We start from the raw sequence: 21,930 nt of genomic DNA, 5'->3' as shown, positions 1-21,930 counted from the left end.
AGGCTCTTTGCTCCATCCCATTCTGACTGGTGGCCTCTGCTCCCATATCTCTCTGCCTTAGCTCCCATAACACCACCTTTCCCCTCTGAGGGGTTCACCTCCAGGCCGCCCCCTAGTCTCCCCTGCTGCCAGTAGTTGCAGTTTCAAACTCAATTGTTCTCCTCGGTACTGAGGCAAATGGAGTCATTAATTACCTTCTATCGGCTGGGCTGAGTTCAGAACGCGATCAATATCCCCGCTTGTCATTCAGGGCAGCCTGCCTGTGCAGCCCTGGCCCCACCCCCACGGCGGCGCAGGACCGTGAGGTCTGGGCTGCCACCACTGCCTCGCATCTGATTGAGAACAGGGAGAGAGTTTGGGGATGCTGAAGAATGGGGCTGCTCTCTGGACTGGGAGAAGAGCAAGGATCAATGGCATGGGGAGGGACAGGGGCAGAGGGGAGAGGGAAGGAGAAAGAAAAGGGAAGGAGCATGAGAGAATGAGGGAAGGGCAGGAGACAGGAAAAGAAGGAGGGAGGAAAGCAGGGTCGCCATGTGCTGAGAAGAGACTGCAAGGGCAGGGCTCGTGAACGAGCTGGTGCAAACACTGTCCAGGAAGATGGGATGACATTCCCCGTTGCCTCTCATCCTCCCACTGGATAGTCGTGAGACTGCCCTGGCCAGGCACCCTGAGCCAAGCTCAAGAGGAGAGTTTGAAGAAGCCCTTGGAAACCTGGCCCAAAGCTTTGGCTCTGAGCAAGACCAGGTTCTACCCAACCCTCTGGCTCTGGCAAACCTGCAGTCCTTGGCTGAGCCCAGCTTCTAAATGCTCCATGAGTACATGATAGGGTGGAAGGCAGTGGGGTTGTGGGAGGACGGTAGGGAGGACGGTGGCTACCTGCCTGCCTGACCTCAGTCTTACTGGGCCCGTTTACACTCATGTGCCTCTGGAGACACTAACTACATTAGTGGCCCTAACATAACACTGGACTGGGAGTAACAGCACATGGGTTGAAATCCTAGTCTTGTCCGTCACTTGCTCTATGACCTTGGCCAAGTCCCTTGAGCCTTTCTCGATTGAGTTTCCTCAGATGAACACCAGAGGGTTGCTAGCTCCCATCTCAGCAGTATTCATTTCTCTGTGTTCCAATAGCCATCTATCCAAACTTCTATTGTAGAAATAATAACAACTAAAATTGATCCAGCTCCTATTATGGTATCAGACGCTATGCCTAACATAATCCACTGATTCAATCCTTACAATAACAGCAGCTAACATTAAGTGCTTACTATATACTGGACGCTCACCTGAGAATTTTACATATATAAACTCATTGAATTTTCACCGGAACTTCAGCACGAAGCTTCTATTATTATCCCCATTTTGCAGGTGAGGAAATGGAAGTGCAGAGGTTCAGAAACTTTCTTAAGGTTACACTGCTAACAAATGGTCGAGGAGGCAGAAGCAAACCCAGGCCATGTGCCTCTGGCAGTTGAGCTCATAACCTGGAGAAACCAAGGGATAGAGAGGCTGGGACGCTTGCCTCGAATTACTCACTCCAGCCAGTAAGTGGCAGAGCCAGGTTTAGAATCTATATGTGTTATATTTTTTAATGTTTGTTTTCTCCATGAAACTGTGACTATTTTAAAGGCAGGGACCCGTCTTTTTCCTTTTTTGTAAACCTAGCCCAGGGCCTGACACATAGTAGGTGATAAAAAATGTTGCCTAATTTGTCAAATAGAATTCCAAAAGCAAAGATTGACATATTCTTTACTTGCCTTGCAGTTTACCTTTTAGAAGGAAAAAGAAGCAGCATAGGAAACTGTTTCTTTGGATTCAGTGTTATCACACTTGATAGCTGGAAACTATCTGGAGACAATTTAATCCGATTCCTTCTTGGAGATTTTTTTAAAAAAGGTCAGAAAGACTGAGTCATTTTCCCATGTCACACAGCTAGTCATCGGTAGGATAGGGACTGAGGTTCTCAGCTCCCATACCCTTTCCACTAGTCCAGGATGCTTAATTCTGACCAGGAAAGAAAAATTGGTAGAAGGGAAGTGTTGGGGATGTGAGGAGAAAGCAACCACACCAAGGGCTGACAGCGGTGAAGGAAGGGGGTGTTGGGCAGAATCTGACTTGAGGAAAGCAAACTGCTATGTGTTGAGGGAAAGAATGGCAGTATGACCCCATGGCAAGAGACTCTAGAAGGGACTATAATTCCATGAGGACAGGATGCTCTAAAAATGAAATTCTGCCTCACAAGCTCAAATAATCAACCTGACAAAGTAAAGGGAGTGGGAGTAGGGAGGGGTGGAAAGAGAGGGCACTTAAGGGAAATCATTGTTGTTGCACACGAATAAGCTTTAAAATATGATGAGTCTAGATTTTAAAAGGACATGTACACTGAACAGTGGAAGATTATGCAGCCATTAAAAAATCATGTTTTCAAAGAATATTTAATGATATGTGAAAATGGTCTTATATAATGTTGAATGAAAATAGCGAGACGCAAGCTGCATATGTAGTATCATTGTAATTTTGATAAAAATTATATATATTATATATATAATTATACATACATGGGGAGAAACGACTGTAAAGTATATGCCAAAATTCTAACAGTGGTTCTTTCTTGGTGATGAGATTATGGGTGACTTTTTAAGAAATTTCCTGTATCTTCCAAATATTTCACAATGAGCATGTATTACACTTACTATCAAACTAAAGTTATTTCTTTCCTCTTATAAAGGACACACTACAGATGGAAGGAGGGGACCATAGCCAGGGATGGATATGAGAGTGGCAGGAGCCCATCAGGAAGATAAAAGCTCAGAACAAGCTGAAACAACAACAAAAAAAAGGGCCTGGGTAGCTCCATTTGGAGAAAGAACAAAAAGGAAGGCAGTCTTAGGCTCAGTGCTTGGGAGACGAGGTAATACAGAGAGAAATGAGAGAAAAGGCAGAACTTCTCAATCGCTGGCTTGCCTCTGTCTTCTTCATCAAAGGAAAGAATCTTCAAAATAGAACCAGCAGGAGTTGCCCAGGTCAGGAAGAAGTTAGGCAGGTAACTTTTAACCATTTCAATTGAGTTCACTCTCCTCCCCGTCCCGGATAATTCATATATCAGAACCTCAGGTGTGCGTGGGGCAGGTAGATATGACTCTAAATTTTTTGTTGATAATCTTTGAGAAGTTGCAATGAAAGGGCAAGGCAGTGAAAAACCAATGCCTTCTTGCCTAGCAAAAGAAGTGAAAAGGCAAGCTTATGCAAACAACACTCCAATACATTTAATATCAGAGTCTGGAAATCTTTTAGAAGAAATTATTGCACAGTTAATACGTGGGCACTGGAAAAGAAAGTGGTGATACTGTGGAGTCTGCATGCACTCACCAAGAATAAGCTGTAGCACATTAACTAGTTATCAATGCTTAGATCCAATCCCATCCCCACCAAGGCTTCCTCAATTGCCCTGGTGGGAAGCTACTGCCCTCCGCCTTTTACGTTTATCATAGCACTTTATACCTGGATCATAGCATCTATCACATGTGCCTGTACAATGGTGTGCACCTCTATCTCCCCACTAGATTAGAAGCTTCTCGAGGTCAAGGACTGTGTCCTGTTTACCCGTGTAAATCAGTCCTGCTATACTTTATACATAGCAGGCATTCAATCTGCTCATCAACTTATATTGGATTTTAAAAAATTGATTGATTAAGGAAATGCTGTGGGTACAGAGAATGTGAACATTTCATGGAGAATCTTCCTAACTTTATGGACAAGATGAAGAACAGTGAAATGGTTGACAGCTGTTGGGCTCAATAATACCCAAAGCAACCAGGAAGGAGGTCTCCACTGGTGGGCCATGTGGCTTTCCTTTATTTTAAGGGAAAATAACTCTTTAAAAAAAAAATACTTGGATGGTGACATAGAAGACATCCATATGATCTTAATCAGGTGGAATTAAGAGCCCAAACCAACATGATGAAATTCAACAGGGATAAATGGAATGCCCTATGTTTAGGTTTTAAAAAAATCAATTACACAAGTGCAGAATGGGGTAGACCTGACTTGATAGCAATTGATGTGAAAAAGATCTCGAGGTTTTAGTTGACCAGGAACTCAATATGAGCTTGAGTCTGACACGGTTGCTAAAAAATCGAATGTAATCATAGGCTACATTATGGCTGTAGACTCTCCAGATAGAGAATGGCAATGGTTCTACTGTACTTGGCTTTGGCTAAACTGTCTCTCGAGTTTAGTGTTCACTTAAGAGGGACTTTAACTGTCAAGAATGAATTCAGAGATGGTAACCAGGTTAGTGAAGGACCTCCCTTCAGTACAGGGATCACACTATGTGAGAAACTGAAATCCACCCAGTGTCTTTCCAGGTGCTCAGTAAATCAGGTGGAATGAATGGAAGGGAGGGAGGGAGGGAGGGAGAAGAGAGGGGGTGCCAAATGAAGATCTTTACCACCACTCTATGTAGAAAATGTCATTATCTATAGTTTCAAGATGAGGAAACTGAGATTCAGAGAGATTAGGCAATCAGTCAAACATCCCAGAGCAAGTAAGGAGTGGAGATGGAGCTCACAACCAGACATTTGGATTCCAGGTCCCATGCTCTTCCCTCATCACCACAACTGACTCAGTATAAAGGCAGTGCTGCTAACAGTGACCAACTGTCCATCTGTGTCCTATGTCCAGGCAAGGGCTGTGACTTGTTAGGCAGAATTGCTGGAGGGGAGAGTCATATGTGAGTGGCAGATAAGACCAGGTGATCTTTAAGAATCTGACTCTGCCTTGTCACCACTCTCAGCCCAGCCACTGGCCTCCCTCCACGTGGGAGGTGTCCCTGGAGACAGCCTCTCCAAATCTCAGACATTCCCAGCTTCAAGTCCCATTTCCTGCTTTCTCTTATGGCCACTTCCCTGGATTCCTACTGAATGCTCAGCCACATGGTTCAGCATATAATTAATAGCTTATTGTCTAATCTGTGATAGCCTTGACTCTCCACAGAGGGTAATTTCCTTGAGATCCACGACCTGCATTATTTGCTTCTCTCAGGTATCCCAACACAGTGGGAACTTGGGCCCAGAGATCCCCAGAGTGGTCAGTTGGTGTAAGTTTGCTTAATATCCCACCCATTTACACACGGAAGCAAAACCACAGACTCTCAGCTCTGTGAAATGGTTTATGGGAAATCTGCCCAGACGGAGGACAGAAAGATGGCCTGAATGGTCATTTAGGGCCCTCATATTCCTAACCAACCAGTGGAGAAGAGGAAACCTCAGAGAATTATACCAGTACAGTTATGTTCCCCATTTGAATAAGTCAGCCCCAGTCACCTGTAGAAAAGAAGGGCATGGACACTCACTGCCCACACACAGCCGGCCACGTGCATGCGACTCACGTGTGAAGAACCAGGAGGGTGAGCAGGCATGGGTAGGGGTGGGGAGCAAACAGGTAGTGGGAGAGAGAGGACAGCTGCACAGAGGAAGGGGACGGGTGAGTGCTCGGTGGGTTTGGGTGAATTTCCTAGAGTGATCAACTTTCCAGGTTGAGAGCATGCGCCGCACCTTCCTGCTGGCCTGTGGGCAGAGGCTGGGGCCCCGGGCTCACTGGCTGCTGGCAGGGAAGGAGGGCTGGCTGAGGGTCTGTCTGTATGGACCCTGAGTCCTCCTTCAGCCCTCTCTGGGCTCTTGGGAGGGCTGGGGCCTTCTGCCTGGTGCTGGGCTCTAGCGGGTACCAGAACCAGTTGGAAGCCTCTCTGGAGCCAGAAGGGAAGGGGGCTTTGTTAGCTCAAAGGACACAAGCAAGGCGAAAAATTACATACCAGGCCGCTCTAAGTATGCTTGTTTAGAGAAACTGCTTGCATTTATGAAGTCTTTGGTGCGGAAAGCAGGGTTGCAAATGACTGCATCAGAGCGACAGTAAAGGCCATTAATTTCCTGTTATGTTTTCCTGTGTTGGGGGCTTTATTAATTTAATTTTACACTGTCGAACAACAGCGAGAGCTGACACTGCCACACCGCCACGGCTGGGGTTTTCTTTTTGTGTGTGTAGCAAGGCTTTGCCTGACATGCAAATCAACGCTATTACTGGAACCAATAAAGATGTGTGGAGGGAAGGGGGGAGGGGGGAGGAGGGGGAGGCAAGGAAGGAGGGAGGGGAAAGGAGAGAAAAGGGGCGAGAAAGGGTAAAAGCCATTCTTGGCCAGTTGCTGCCTCCCTCTATGCCTCACATCTCCTGGCTTCCCAGAGCATCTTCCATGATCAGCAATTTCTAGCCATCCTTTCCCTTCCCTTGTACTCTCTCCTCCCTTAACTCTCTGCCTCCGGATGACTGTATCTCTGTTGTCCTCCTCTATCCCAGCTCCTGGAGGAACTTGAATAGGGACACGGAGTTCCCAGGAAGAGGTGGGAAGTAGATTTCTCCCCACTGCCCAGCCCCAGCCCAGGTGTGTCTTGGAGGCAAGAGGCTGGGTGTTGCCAACACCCCCTGATCCCCACCCCAGCCAGAGTGCAGGTTACAGATTATTAGTGAACATGCACATGAACCCATGTGTTTGTGCACATGAAGAAGAGTCTAGAAAGGCAGTTACTCCACCTTGCTTATAAGTCCCTCTGAGAGTTACCATATCCTAACCTTGTCAGCCATTTATTTCCTCCAAATTCCCAGGAAAAAAAATACTGTCTCTGATGGTTTTTCCTTAAGACACTCCAGCAGCTGTCTCCAGGAGCTGCAAGGTACCCGGATAGTCTAGACCAAAGTGCCAGAGAAAAATGGACGCCCAGTATCAGAAAACAGACAGGTTCCTGCGAGACCACATTCTGGTCCTTTTTGCTACCTAGACCTCAAGACCACCTGCACCACCCTTCACCCAGAGCAGCTTTCACCAGCTGTTTGCCTCCGCACTGCAAAGGAGATGGAGGTGGGGGTGGGGAGGTAAGAGGGAAGGGAAGTTCCTAGGGTCACTCCTACCAAACACACTCTCCTGTGTTCCTCCATCCCAGGCTTTGCAGGCTGCTGGGACCTAGGGAGATCTGTGAGAGCCAGTGAGAGAGAGAGAGAGAGAGAGAGTGTGTGTGTGTGTCCGTGTCCATGCATCTCTCCCTCTGTCACTGGCTTGCTTGCACTCCTGCCCACACTTTCTGCTCCAGGAGCTGTCTGGCAGGCTCAGAGAGGCTGTTGGATGGACTCCAGCTCTCCCCAGGAGGAGAGCATAAACTTCATAAACTGCATTTACTTTAATGCAGGTTCCTGGGGCTGCTTTCCTCTGGCTTTTCTTCCCTCCTCTTGTCTGCTCTGTCTCGATCACATTTTATCCCTGCCCCTGTGTGCACCCAGACCTCTCTCTCTCACACACACACACACACACACTATAGCCAATGCTCCTGAAAAAGATGACGCCAGGCAGGAGGAGAATGGGCAAGGTGTAAAAGCTCTGTCTAAAGAAGAAAGCCTCAGAAAGACCCCCATGAGATACCCACATGCTTGTCTCCAGTGGAGATAAGCACAAAGGGTGCTTTGAGGCAGGTGGGCAGGCACCTCAGGGAGGGAGGGTTGCTGACATTTCCCAGGGACCTGATGGCCAAGTGAGGAGCCACCTGGAGTCTGGGCTGCGGACTCCAAGGAAGGGAGGGAGAGGAGGTGAGGCCTCCATGCAGGTTGAGGTCTGTGAGGCCTCCCTTGTCTGGTGCTGTCAAGGTCAGCAGGTTTGGGTTCACCGAAGGGTCAGGATGGTTTGAATTACTGGCTCTGCGGCAACTCAGCTCTGAGGCTCGTGATCAGTCTCCCAGCCCTCCCCCAACCCTCCCTGCCTTCCCACCCTCACGGGGTAGAATGGGGTGGGTCCCTACTGGCCACCAGGGCCCTGAGGAAGGCAGCAAGGAGGGGCCCTTCTGGTGTAGCCAGCGATGGTTGGGAGGCTGCTGGGACTCATTCCTCTGGAAGGCAGCAGTCCTGCATCGCCCCAGCCTACCTTCTCCCCCAGCCCTTTTTCTGAGGGGTCCTCTGGCCCCTGCCCTTCTCAGCTGCCTGCAGGCCTGCAGAGGAGATGGTGCCCAGGGAGGGGCAGGGACCCTGGGGCAGCCTCGGTGCCCAGCTCCTCCTTCCTGAGTCCATAGCCCCCGCCTGGGGGAGACAGGCAGAGCTGAGGCAGCGGATTTCTCGCTTGGCGCCCTTGCCCACAGTGGGAGGAGGACGATGCCTATTTGCAGGGCTGGAAGGTAGTTGCCAAGCAGAAGATGAGGCGGTGAAGACCTTTCCTGACAAGATGGGTGTGCATACACATGCACGGGGCGCCCAGCCTCAGGGGTGGGGAGGACCCGAGGAGTCTGCTGAGACAGTTGAAACACTGTGCTACATTCACCCTGACTGCCAGTGGTGCAGGGTCACACATAGGCCCCTGCCCTGCAAATCTGTACGTTCTCTCCTAGGGAGTGGGGTCGACCTAGCTATTCTGACTTTTTGGCACTTTAGGGAAAAAAAAGTACTCTTTTGTGCTAAATCACAACATACTTCCTCCAACAATCAAATAAAACTTCATCCACAGCTGCATGATCAGGTAGGGAAACTAAGGTGGTTAATAACTTGGCCACAATCTCTGGTATAAACGCAGGGATTTATGTACAAATTCATGCACCTATGTCAGCTACACACAGCCATGGCTAAGCCCTGGAACCTCCCCACAGAAAAAAGTAAGTCCATGTGTGCACGGGGCCCAAGGTGAAGGTCGTAAACCTACCTCTGTATAATGACCTGGTTGGGGTTCAACAGGCTCGTAGCCAGCATTTCCCTGAGAGTTTGGCTAAAATATGCGATCCAACTAAGATAGAAAAACTCCCCCTTCAGGTATGAACGGTCTCATTTCCCAGGTTACTAGGAAGATATAATCAAAACAATGAATGTGTGTTCATAAGTGGATTTTGGGGGGCTGTGTGTCTTAGTGAATGCTGACCTGTGAACTTTAGCTCTCTCTTGGACTAGAGTGGACATTAGCCAGGTTTTGAATATTTGTCGGAAAATGAACATAGGTCAAGCCTTGCTAATGCATGTAAAGTTGGGCATTTGTCCAGACAGATGATTACCTCTGTGCAGACTAGATTTCTGGACTCTCAAAGGACCTGCCTCCTGAGGGTCAGTGTCTGTGACCTGTGCTAGGTAGTACAGTATGTGCGAAATCATCTAATTCTAGCAATAATCCACAGAGGCACTTTCCTTAGAGAAAGTCAGACTCTGCTTGGCTTCCCTTTGCCAATATACTGTCTCCTCGCAGTGCCTGGCTAGATCTTGGAGGAGAGTGAAAGCAGAAAAAGGCTCTGCGACACCCTGCCCATGATGGAAGCTCACTTCAGAGGTCTGAGGGCACAGCACAGCACCCCAGGTCCACACTCCTGGGTGGGTGGGTATTCTCTAAGAAGGAAATCGGATGGCTGGGGATGTGTGTGTGTGTGTGCATGTGTTTAAGGACTGAGTGGCAAACAGATATAACTGTGCCCAAGTGCTGGGTTTAGGTTAAGGAATCAGTGCAACCTTGTTTTGTTTATCCAAAATAGTGCAACCTCCCCTCTTCTTCTGGGCCCTCCGCGGCACCCTTCCCAGCTCTTTCAGGCTGTATCCTCTCCCACTAAAATGGTGCAGACTCGGCGAAACTTCTATCTTCTTTTCCCATGCAGGGAACGCTCACATCCCTCTTGGCTTCTGCCAAGCCCCACATCAGGACCAAAAGGCCACAGAGAACAGGTACCGTGGGCCCAAGAGAGTCAGGCTCTGGCTCCAGCCTCTGCCCCTACATGTCCGCCCCCTATAAATCTACCAAGGAGCCCTCACCTGTAGACTCCCCCCAGCAGCCTCTTCCAGGACCACAGGCCCAGGCCACAGGCATCCAAAGTCCCCAAAGTCCCCAAAGTCCCCATATTCCCCAGGCCTGGCAGCTGGCCAGTGGCAACGCCTCTTCTTCCCTGGGGTCCTCCTGGCCTGCCTTTTTGGACACCAGCCCTCCTCTGCTGCCCCTTCAGAAAGACAGCAGGGAAGAGATACCGGTGGCCAGGGCATGTCTGGTTTACATTAATGAGATACAGCGAGTGTAATCCAGCCATGGAGGCAGCCTACAAAAGGAGGTGATCGCGGGCGGCCAGGAGCAGAGCCGCTCAGGTAATTGGTTTATCTATCTGGAAGCAGGGGGAGCAATCTCAGCACAGACAGACTAGCAGTAAAGTCTCTTCCTTAAGGCTATTTCCTTTGTCTTTTCAATTGCTTGCACATCCATGTGAGAGAGGGAGAGAGTGTTAAAGAGAGAGGGAGAGGGAGAAATGTTAATTTGTGAATTAATGGCTTTTCTCAGCGGAATTGTAAATTCAAATGTCACCTCACACAGTGACACCACGGCTGGTCTGCTGAAGAAGCAATGATAAGATCCCCCACCTCCCTCGGTGCCCCTCCCTCCCCAAAGATAGCTGCGGAGTGGAACATGCTACTTTTAATTTGCAATAACAACACAACAGAGGTATGCAGTAATGACTGCCTTCTACCCTCCTCCTGGCTTCCTTCCCCCGAGTCCGGCTGGCTCCCCACTTCCTCCCTCCCACCCCTCTGCTCTTCTGCAACAACACCTCACATCACCCCGGCTGCCCCCCACCCCACCCCAACCAGGGCCTGATCACATGGGGGGGTGTGTCTTTGGAATCGACGATGCTGCAACCCTCTCTTCTCCTTCAATAATCAGGGAATTAATGACCCTGAAGTTAAAGTGAGGCTGATACCGAGGCCCTGCCCAGCATTGGGAAAAAGCCTTCATTGTTTTCAAGCAGGAGGCGGGCAGCAGTGAGGGAGATTCATGGATGGAGATTGAATATGCAATTTTCTTTCACCTTGCCAAGAGCTGCCCCTGGGCTGTGCCTGGCCTAAATTTTTCCTTTTACCATCTCTGCCTTATCCGGCCCTCCCACCTCCCTTCCATTCTTTCCAGAAAATTACCTTCAAAATTGATTTCCACTTTTACAAACAAATATAATGGGAACACAGGAAAAAACTTGGGCCGTGATGAATTAGGGCTGTCAGGTGCTTCCAGGTCTCCTTTGCTTTTGTTTTACTACCCGATCTGCTCTTTGTTTTTCCAAGGGCTGGAAAAAGTGCCCCCCAACCACCGAGTGTCTGACCCTCCAGGCCACGGGGCCTTAGCCCCCAAACCCGGCAGTGGCCCATGGCAGACTGAGCCAAGCCCTGAGACTCCATTAGTCTCTTGGTTTCCCAGTGGAAGCCTGAGCCACCTCCTCCTATTCTGCTCTCTGGTCCTTGGGAACCCATTTTAACCACCCCCTCCCAGCTATTACCCCTGGGCCCCGCACCATGTTCCCTCTGGCCCCCATACCTCTCAAAGTCCAGACCAGATGCAAACCTCCACCTCCTCTAATGTGGGCAGGATCAGTGTATACCTCGACTAGAGCAAATAAGAGACAGACAGACACTGAGAGATCGTGAAAGACAGGAGAGTCGAAGACTTGGGGGGGCAAGCCCTGAGATTGGGAGATCAGGCTCCTCTTCGAAGGGCAGCAAAAGTTCCAGTCAGCAACTCTCACACAGCCTGAGGGTGTAAAGGTTCCCAGCCTCAGTCTCCCTTGCCTCAGGCCCCAGGCCACCCCTGGGGGCAGGTTCAGGACAGCCTATCCGTTTGCGAACAGAATGCAGAGTGATGACAAAGGGCCCTTTGGGCCAAACTCTTTATGTACACCTGTGCCTCAGGACCATGGAAACTTAGCACACCCAGGCCTGGCTTCTAGCTCTCCCTGCTCCCTGGAGCTGGTGACAGGGACATGGACATGCACCTCCTCACATTTGACTATCTCTTTGAGCATATACACTACCCAGAAAACTGTGTGCCTGCCCAATACACGGCTTTCCACATCCCCATTCACCCAAGATCTCAGAAAGGTAGAAACACGCAATACCCACATTTGCATAAACCAAGTAAAAAAGCCCATGTATGTCCATAAAACAAACATACATTTCCCAAGTAAATAAATACATTTGCATGTGGGAGTGGAAATACACAGCAAGGCTAGAGGGAGGAACGCCTCCACATTAGAAAAGAAGGGGTCCTATATTTATCTGCACACATATAAAATGCCTGTGGAGACCCTAGTGGGTAACTGCAGAGTAAATGTTCCAGCACAGATGCACAAAGGTCCTCCCAATCACATAGGGGAGGCTGATGTCTTTCCCCTGGTGCCCTGGTCCCATTCAGGTTGGCTTGTCCCAGCATCAGCTTCCTTAGGCTGCCCTGCTTAAAAGGGGCTGCAACAAGATGAAGGAGTCTGGACCCCCAAAACTTTCTTTCTGACACAACTTCACTTCCCCTTGAAACATAAACCTGCTGATTACGCCCTCCTTCCGAGACACACAGCAAGCCATCTTCCAGGATGGAGTTGGCTCAGCACTTCATATCTGTGATCTCAGGTGGTCCTCTCCACAGTCCCCATGAAGTCAGAGCCATCACCATCTCCAGTTTACAAATGAGAAGACTGAGCTGATGAAGGTTAAGTGAGTTGCCCAAGGCACCAGGATTCCAACCGGGCTGTGCCTCCCTACAGAGCCCTTCCACAAGGAGCCACGCTGCCCATCCCCACTGCACCCTGGGGACTGCCTGCTGGCCTCCACCCTGAATCCTTCTTCCTTGTGGGAAGCCAGGGCTCCTAGATGGGCCAGATGCCACTCCTTTCCACAGCCCAATCCCCTCATTTGCTCCAAGTCAAACCTGAGCAACACACTAGGGGACGTCTAGGAGGAAAACTAACTAAGGAAATAAACCGCTTCTTGCAATTATGGCTTCATCCAAAGCAGAAGGGAGCGATTAAAGGCAGTGACAGGGCTTGGCCGTTTGCAGCCCTGCAGCCCGCCCTGCCTGCAAACGCACAACTGCACTGGTTTGGCACCTCTCAACTGCACAATTCATTGTGCACCTAATTAATGGAATGCAAAATCACAGCTCCCTGCAATCCCACACATCAAAGGATGATATCAACACACCTCCCCTCACACAGATCAAAAGACTCAGACCATATGACTTCATTTGGATTTTTGGACAAGTTATGTAATTGCTCTGGGCTTCAACACCTCTGATGGACAGCAATGCTTTGGGCCACGGCTGAAAGCAACTGGGTGAAGGTAAAGGACTTTGGTCTTTCAGCCTGAAAATATACAGTCCCTCTTGCAGCCACCTAAGGAAAGCATGCAACATTCAGGGAAGCAGTGTTCCCTCAAAGGCCTCTAATATACCCACCCATACTTGTAGCTAAGAAGAGGTGATAGCAAAGCTTTTAGCGGGGAACTAAATGGGGTGCTACCTTCTCAGACTGGTGGACAGCCTGTCTGCTGGGTGCTTCGTGACATAACTTCCTTCTCTACCCCTGGTCTGTCTACCTGTCTCACTCTGGGACCTCCAGGACTCTTAGGGGGAGAAAGGAGTCAAAGCTTCTTGACTAGTACCTTTCATAAAGGAAAGTCTGGGGATTTTTCCCATTCTTCCAAAGGCCAAGGCATGAGGGGGCATCTCAAGCAGGCTCACAGTCACCATCAGTTTCATTTTTCCCCAGAGTCACAGCTGATCGGCCCTTTAGTAATGTCTCCCCAGATCTGATTGCTGCAGATACTAATAACGCTGTCCATATTCTGAGTGCCAATGCCAATAATGCCCTGGGTATTATCACTGTGAACACCAGTAACTACTGCTGAGATTGTCTCCAATAATGCCAGCACACACTGCAGTGATTGTCCTCGCTAATGCCCACCACCGTGACATTGTTAGAGCTGAAGAATAGGCTGAACTGTACCCAGAGGCAGAAGCCGGAGCGGCTTCCTTGAGGACAGAGAGGCTCACGGCTTGCCCCCGGGGCATGACACTTCTAGGGAGATGCCCCAGTGCATGGGGCCAAAATAGGGCCAGGATGGCAGGGGCACAGGGTCCTCCCGGGGGAAGATGTGCCTCTCCACTCCCTTGGGGCCTACTCCCTCTATATGCATCCCGGTTCCCATGCTGGCGCTCCTTGGGCCCCCAATCAGTGTTCTGCTTCGCCAGCAGTGCTGGCCTGGGAGCTGAAGGACACACCTGGGTGTCTGTGCAGCCCGTGCCCGCGGCCGCCGCCCGCGACCGGCCTGCCAGCTGCTGTGCTACCTTGGCCCGGCTGCCGAGCTGGGCTACATCATCTTGACACATAATTATCTCCCCTATTCTTAATCATCTGAGCTGCTCCCTAATGCAAACTGGGCCTGGATGCTTGGAGGCACCCAGAGTTGGGGGAGGGGGGACAGGCTGCAAAAGGTCTGCCTTTGCTCTGCCTTTCCTTTCCTTCCCTCTCACTTCCCACCTTTGTCCGACTGATCAAGTGTGTGTGAGTGTGTGTGTGTGTGTGAGTGTGTGTGTGTGTGTGTGTGTGTGGTGGGGCAGTGTTTCGAGGGGGGTCAGGGAGAACTGAAATTCCTCATAGGCCCCCACCAAAGGAAGGACTGTTCCTTCTGGTCTGCGGTTGGTCAAGAGGAGAGAGAACTCCCCCCACAAAAGAAGTAGGGTCTCTGATCCTTCTTGCCACCTGGTCAGGCCCAGGGCTAAGTGTTTAAGCAGGAAGGGCAAACTCAGAGGCCGCCATTATCTCTCACTCAGAATTCAACTGCTACCTGAGCTGTCTCCCCGCTCACCAGGGTCCTGCTGGAGGAGTGTCTTCCCAAACTCAGCCTTGCTGTTCTCCCTTCCTGCTCAGACACCTTCAATGGCTCCTCATGCCCCCTAGAAAAAGTCTTTATATGGTCCTGTCTTGGCCTGCTTGCCTGTGACCCTAACCCTCTACTCAGCCTTCCTTCCATGAGGTCCCCTCTGCCCTTTCATCTCAGCCAAAGCGCCCTGGGTTTTTTCACCACAATACCTTATGGTCACAAGGCTGAGTCTATGGGATAGAATTTCACACTACCATTGTCTTTGCATCATGCCCCTGGTCCATCCCTCAGGCCCCTCCTCAAAGAGCAGCTGTGCCTGGAGGTTCACTCCCTCCCTGCTCTGCATTCCCATGGCCTGCAGCCCAGACCTCCATCACGACATAGATATCTAGATATCTGATGGGCCTTCCTGCTCTCTGGGCTCATGGGTTTTACACGCCCCACTAGACTGTAAGCTCCTTAAGGACAAGAATCATATCTTGTTCTGCTTTGGGATCCTATAGCACCAAGCCTTTCTTGCAATGGTTGCCCAGAAAGGGTTCACTGAATTGAATTGACTTGAAACAATGGGTGTGATCAATTGCTCAGAGAGGAGAATGCTCTGTTCTGGGCCAGCAGGGCCCGACTCGGGGTGGCCAAGGCCTCCTGCTGGTGTCTCTCTATCCCAGCCTCCTGTCACAGACCGTAGGAGCCCAGAAAGCAGAGGACATGCTTTGCCCCAGCCGCAGACCAATGAGGGAGAGTACAAAGGGGGTCCCTTGACCTCCCCCGGCCCCTGGTCATCTCACAGGTGCTGGTGGTCAAAGAAGAAATTCTCAAGGTCTGAGGCAGAATCTTCCAGGCCACTCAGGGTGCCAGGGGACTTGGTGAAGGCCTGAGTGTGGGAAACCCCCAGGGAGAACTGAGACCCAGGCCCTTTCACAGCCGCCCCCTGCCCATCAGTGGTTGCCGCCAAAACAACCACAATGAAATTTAGTGAGTGGCAAAGGCCGTGGCAGCCAAATGGGTTTGGATGTTTTGGAAGAAGGAGAAATAGAGCCAGACAAGCTGTTTTCCTGTGAAACGAGGCCATTAGGGCTTCTGGAAGGAGGCCAGGCCCAGGTCATCACTGTCTTGCCAGACCCAGGCCTCTCCTACACGCTGTCCCTTCTGCTGGAGGCCAGGGCTCTCACACTCTCTTTTCCCTCTGCCGGGGCCCAGGAAATCTCAGCTTTGTCCCTTTCCTCTGTTTTTTTACCCTCCAAAGCTGCCCCAATCAAGGGCTTGTCTGTGCTTGGGATGACCACATGATTTGTTGTCCAAACAGGACATTTTTGAGAGAAAAAGGAGATGCTGACTGGCCAAGATGTAGAGACAAAGGCATAAATTGGGACTGTCTGGACCCATGGGATATATGGTCATCCCCTCTATGTTCATTTTAGAGGGTTCTGTCTATTTCATGGGAAATATCCTTAAAATCAGACACCCTCTCTAGACTGGGAGGCTACTGCCACCCCAGCAAGGACCACAAGATCAGGGAAGGAAGCAGGCTTTAGACGCTCTTGTCTCTGGGCCTGCCAGCACGGTGCCCTGGCCTCATGCATCAGAAGAGAACCAGATGGTCACCAAGGGATCCTTAATGTCATTTGAAAAATTCTTTCTCCCAGGTCATTACCACCACTCTCTCCTCTGATTCCCTTCCCTGCTCCTCCTTCCCTTCATCCCCCTCAACCCTGAACTTCCTGCCTAACAGCTGGCTGCACCTGAGGGATTACAGGGAATGAGAGGAAGGGCCAGAGAGGAGCCTGGATGGTGTCTCTCCCAGTGGAGAAGAGCAGAGAGGGCCCACACCCATCTCCCTGAGTGGGTTTTAATGGGCACAAGGTCCACGTGTTACAGGGAAAGGACACCAGGGTCAGCTGTGCATGACATCATTCCAGCATCTCCTGATGGGTTGGGATCAGGAGAGGACAAGGCAGGTTGGCCTTTCATCCTCAGGTCAGAAACCAGCTGTCCCCCAACCTCCAAAACCTTCCCACGGTACATGGTTCATGCTTTTCCTCCTGGCAACCCACAGGGATATTGGGGGTGAATCCTAGTGGAAGGTGAGGCAGTTGGGGCTGCTGAGCAGATGGTGAAGCTGATGGCCCCACCAGCAGCCCGCCTCCCTCTCTCAAGGAGCCAGCAGGGCAGTGGGGGTACCTGGGCTTTGCTACTAAAACTGATCTCACAGCAGAGCAGCTGCGAGGCCGGGCCGAAACCGGAGCTCTGAGTCCAAGGACAAAGCATGCACAGAAGAAGCCAAGCCTCTTCCCTCCTCCCTACCTTCATCACGTTTCCTCTTCTCGCCATTGGAGCGAGGGATCCCCAGGATCCCGTTGATGGAGTAGGATCCCACTGGATCATTGGAGGCGCTGGAAACAGGAGGGGAGGCCGTACTGGGAACTGGATGAGAGTAAGGAGGAAATGCCATCAGGATAGTGGTTGTGATCACAAGCCAAAGCCCCAGGACTAGGGGCAGAGAGAAGCAGAGGAAATGAGGAGGGATGGGGAGTCCACAGTCTCCATCTTCGTCTGAGGTTTGAAGGGGAATGTGTTGCTACAGACATTTCAGGCTATTCACTGCTGTCTACCGCGGGCTGAATGGTGACCAGTCAATTCCAGCCTCCTTTGCAGACCTAGAGATTTCACTCACTGAACTTGTTCCCTGAAGATGGATGGAAACAGCAAAGCTAACTCAATCTAGAAAGTGACTCAGTGGACCTGCTGAGAGTATAGCTCCTAGGACGCCTCCCCCCTTGCACAGCTCATCCCACCCCCGGGGGGCCAGGCAAATCCTTCCAAACAAACCCCAGCCCATTGTTTCTAGTCTCCTAGGAGGAGTTGTTACCCGTGCTGATTTGGAGTTTCTGGCTTTCTAAACTCTGTCTCTGATTCTCTCAGAGACACAAGACTGGTCCTGATATTCTGCAGGAGCATGAAGCTCCTCTCCCCAAGTTGCTTCTGGTCTTGAAATCACTTAAGTTCCTAATTCCCCCTCCAGGCACAGTGTAGTGAACACATTCACTCCCCGGTGATCAGCTCAGGTACAGCCCAGCCCAGCCCAGCCCTGCCTCCCAGCACACACTGTAACCCGGGCTAGTAAACAACGCTCCTGCCAAGTCCAGGAGGGCTGGGACCAGCCGTTTCTACTTCTTGCTGGTCAAGAGAGAGAGGATAGCTGCCAAGAGGGGTGGCAGGAGGAGTTTAACCACATCCCAGCCCCTCAAGCCCCAGGCCTCTTATATAGCTTCAGCAGCACCAAGTGCCCTTGGGCCAAAGGGAAGACAGTAGGTGTGGGGTGTGAGCAGATGTCCTGGTGGGCCTGGGTCATGTCTCTGAGAGGCCGTGAGCGAGGGTCAATTGATGAGGAGGCTGGAGAGGGATGGAGAGTCACTGAGTGGATAAGAGAGAGACCAAGAGATCCAGAGAGACAGGCCAAGAGGGAGGGGGCCATGAGGAGGAGGGGAGAGAGACAGATCCTCACCTACAGAGAGGAGAGGAGAGAAAGGGAAAGGCAGACAGGAAGGAAGAGGGGAGAAGAAAGGAGAATAATCTTAAAAATGTTTAACAGAAATGGAACAAGCAAGTAGATAAGAAAGAGAGAGGGGCAGAGAGGGAGAAAGAGAATGAAAAATGGAGAAGGGGAGGAGGAAGGGAAGGAGAAGGAAAGCTAGAAGGGAAAGAGAGAGACAGACAGACACACAGACTGATAAAGGCAAGGCAGCTGGGAGGAGATTTGGGTGGGAGGCAGAGAGGGGTCCTGGGGAGCTAGTTTCTCAGGCAGATCCCAAGCCTCTAGGAGCCCAGAGAGAGCACAGGCTTGGACCTCAGACAGCTGTGCATTTCCCAGGGATGAGGCTGCGCTTCCCAGCTCTCAGGGTGCCCAGCTTCCTCCCTTCCCCCCCAGCCCTCTTACCAATGGTGTGGCCAGGGGCAGTCACTCCGGTCCCGGCTCCATCCGGCGTTGGGTGGAAAGGTTGCTGAACTTTGGTCCGGATGATCCTGCAGCAGTATCACAACAGCATCACACATCACATGCCCTCTCCTGCCCTGGCCAACCCCAGCCCAGCCCTGCAGAGGTGCTCCCCCAAGCTCCTCAGCTTTCTCCTCACCCATATGCTCCCTGAACCTCTGCCCTCTCTGACTGCTGCAAGGCATGAGCTTGCCCTCACGTTGGCTCTGTGGATCCAGCCTAGCGCAGCCCTGGGTGGAGGCAGTCTGCATTCTGTCCTGCAGCCCTGCGCAGAGGCTGTCCGCATTCTGTCCTGTCGTGTGCATCGTCTGAACTGCAGCTTGATGTTTGGTAGCAAGGATCAGGGTAGCAGAGTGAGTAGAGCACAGCATCCTTCCCCTTCCTGGGCATGGGGATTGCCCTGATGACTTGCTGTCCACCCTTCCCTCCTCAACCACACACATCTCCTCCTGAGAGGAGTCTGGAGATCATTTTGGAACTGATTTTCCTATTGGGACTGTATCACAGTCCTGCAGAGTCAAGGGATGGGATGAGATTTCCTCATTTTGTGAGCTAAAGGGAAGTACCCAGGGAACCGCTGGGTCACAGGTAACCAATCCTTTTGTCTCCAGGATCCTGACCCAGCACATGGTCCCTTTGCCAGATGTCAGGCCCTGAGCAACTTCCTGAGCCCACTTAGTGCTCTCAAACTCATCAAAGCCCTGCCCCTGCCCCTGCCCAGCTCGCTGGCCCACTGCCCTCCTTCTCAGAGACCTTACTTGGATCACAGCTTCTCTGCTAGGCTGGGCGAAAAGCCTGGTGCCCTCCCTATGCACTCCCAGGGGTGGGGGTCCGGATAGAACACCCCAGGGATGGGAACTGTCAGTGACCCAAGGCTCCAGGGCTCAGCGATGCAAGAGACCCACCCTGGGGACAGGATGGAGGAACACTCCCCTCCAGCCACTGGTCAAATCGGGTGCCCCTGGAAGCCACTTTTCTGAAGGCATTGCTTCTCTCCACAGAGAGGTTGGTGAGCCAAGTTCATCTTAACCGGCCAGGTGAGTCACAAGCCGTGCATGGAATGAAGCTGGGGGGAGGACACACCCCCAGAGAAAGCCAAGGAACCCTTAGGGGGCCAGGCAGTAAGTGCCTAGAGGATGCAGGGGAGGAATCATCCCCCTTGCAAGTGGGAGAAATGGAAAAGGAGTCTTTGGAGGCGGAACTTGATGTAGATCTTCAAAGCAGAGTAAGGCTGAATACACACGCACGCACGCGCACACACACACACACACACACACACAGGAACCAGAGGCACAGAGGATAGTGGAAAAAACACCAGGCTGCATGGCTTTGACCTCATCGTTATCTTTTTCCGGGCCTCAGTTTCTTCAGCTATAAAGAGGTTAGACAACAGGATCTTTAAGGTCTCTTTCCCCCGTAAATAATAACATGATTCTAAGATGAACAAAGAAGCAGAGAGGAGGGGGTTACACGCAGGCGCTGGAGGAGGGTGGAAGCAAAGCCTGAAAGCTGAGTGCACATGCCAGGTTAGCGGTTAATGCCCAGACCAGGAGCTGCGGCGGTATATGTAAGAGAGTAAGAGGAAATAAGGTTGAAAACTTGGAGGTAATGATGATAATAGGTATTTTCCACTTATTGAGCATCCATTATGTGCCAATATTCTACGCAATTTCTATTCCTGTATATACACTACTGTAAACTCTCACAACAACCTCCAAAGTAAACACTATTATCCTCATTTTGCAGATTGAAAACCGAAGCCGACAGTGGTTAGGAGCTTACTCAGGATCACACTGCCAGCTCAGGCAGAGTTTGAATTCTGTCTCTAAAATGTGTGCTTTTGGTTGCTTTGTCACACTTCCCCCAGCACACAGGAACCAGGTTTAGAGAGTCTCAAGCCATGAGCAATTTCTAAACTGAAGGGGACGTGCACAAACCAATCCAGGGAGAGTTATCTACAGGCAAGAGGCCATAAGGGGCTGGTCTCAGAATAGAGAGGGAAGAATTCACAAGACATTGTGAAAGCAGAACGGTCAGGATCTGGCAACTCACTGGAGACAACCAATGGCTCCAGCATGCCGGATGACTGCACCTGGCGGGCTGGTGGTGTGTCCTGCTGTCAGAAAGAGGGATGTGGGAAGATGACTGGTTTGGTTATTGACATGCAGCATTTGAGGTGGTAGGCAAGTGTTAAGGGTTGGTGGGGAGGGCATGGCCCAGCAGGTATGGACTGGGGAGATTGTCAAGGAAAGGAGTGTTGGTTGAGACGAGAGGCCTAAGAAGTAGACGCTGGAGGACACCAACTATCAGAAACTGAGGAAAACAACCTGACCTTGCACAGGGGTCAGAGTTGGTCTTATAGAAAACGGCAGAACCAGGATCAGGCAGTTCTAGCTAAGTCAACAAAGAACATTTCCAGAAGGGAAACATAATCCACAGCATCAATGGTGACATATAGACTAAAGGGACTTGGAAATAAAAAGAAGCACCAGATCTGGGAATTTGGCGACCACTAGTGACCTTGGGAGGCAGCCCCAACAAAGCAACTGAGGCAGAAGCCAGACACAAAGAGCGGAGGAAGTGGACAGGCAGAGGGAGGCAGTGGACGGAGACTCTTGCTTCAGAAGTTTGTAGAAAAGGAAAGGAGAGGAAAATATGGAAGCTGAGGATGGAACCGGCAGCTGAGTGGACAGAAGGCTGTTTAGAGGAGGAAGGACCTGAGTAGGCTGAGGAGGAAGAACCCGTGAAGAGGGAGACACTGAAGCTGCCTGAAAGTGGATGACGGCGAGAGAAGGCAGAGCAAGGAGAGAACGGAATGGTGAGCTCGGGGAGGAGGTGGCAGGAGACTGTATGTTGTGAAGATGTCAAAAATTCTGGGTTTGGAGCGTGATCACAATGGGGAAGAGCTGACAGTGGTGAAAGGCAGTGTAGACTGGTCTCTGGGAAGAGTCTAGAAGGAGGCTGAGCAGCTCAGAGTGCCTGCTCCTCATTCATTGCAGCAAAAACTTCTGGGATCTCAGTGGGTCTGTGGGTGGCTCTGGCTTGAGGGCTGACGGGTTCTGGACTGAGGGAGCCCCAGGACAGAGGCTAGGGGAGACAGACAACTGGATGGCCTTGTGGAGTTGCTGTCTTTGTTACCCAGAGCCTCTGACCCCTGGGGCACTGGTGCAGAATTTAGCTGAGGCAGCAAGTGATGGAAAATCACTACTCCTTGACAGCGGCGTGGTGGTGCAGGGGAGGGGAGCTAGGCA

At 51.0% G+C, this 21,930-nt stretch overlaps 1 protein-coding gene across 3 annotated transcripts in view; it reads right to left on the bottom strand.

Moving 5' to 3' along the window:
- PAX2 (paired box 2) overlaps positions 1 to 21,930 on the bottom strand; it is a 77,447-nt gene that overhangs the window by 28,262 nt on the left and 27,255 nt on the right. For 2 of the 3 annotated variants that reach the window (XM_031682722.2, XM_072972350.1), the window contains exons 4-5: positions 18,623 to 18,708; positions 16,990 to 17,109 (exon numbers count right to left, since the gene is read on the bottom strand). In XM_031682722.2, the coding sequence (XP_031538582.2) occupies positions 16,990 to 17,109; positions 18,623 to 18,708 (206 nt within the window). Of the gene's footprint in view, positions 1 to 11,350; positions 11,420 to 16,989; positions 17,110 to 18,622; positions 18,709 to 21,930 lie in introns of all 3 variants that reach the window. The other variant, XM_015244691.3, reaches the window with a different exon arrangement.

Source organism: Vicugna pacos, chromosome 11 (genome assembly GCF_048564905.1).
Source record: "Vicugna pacos chromosome 11, VicPac4, whole genome shotgun sequence".
NCBI lineage: Eukaryota > Metazoa > Chordata > Mammalia > Artiodactyla > Camelidae > Vicugna > Vicugna pacos.
Note: the sequence above shows the minus strand (reverse complement) of the source record. Positions and strands in the feature narration are given on the sequence as shown.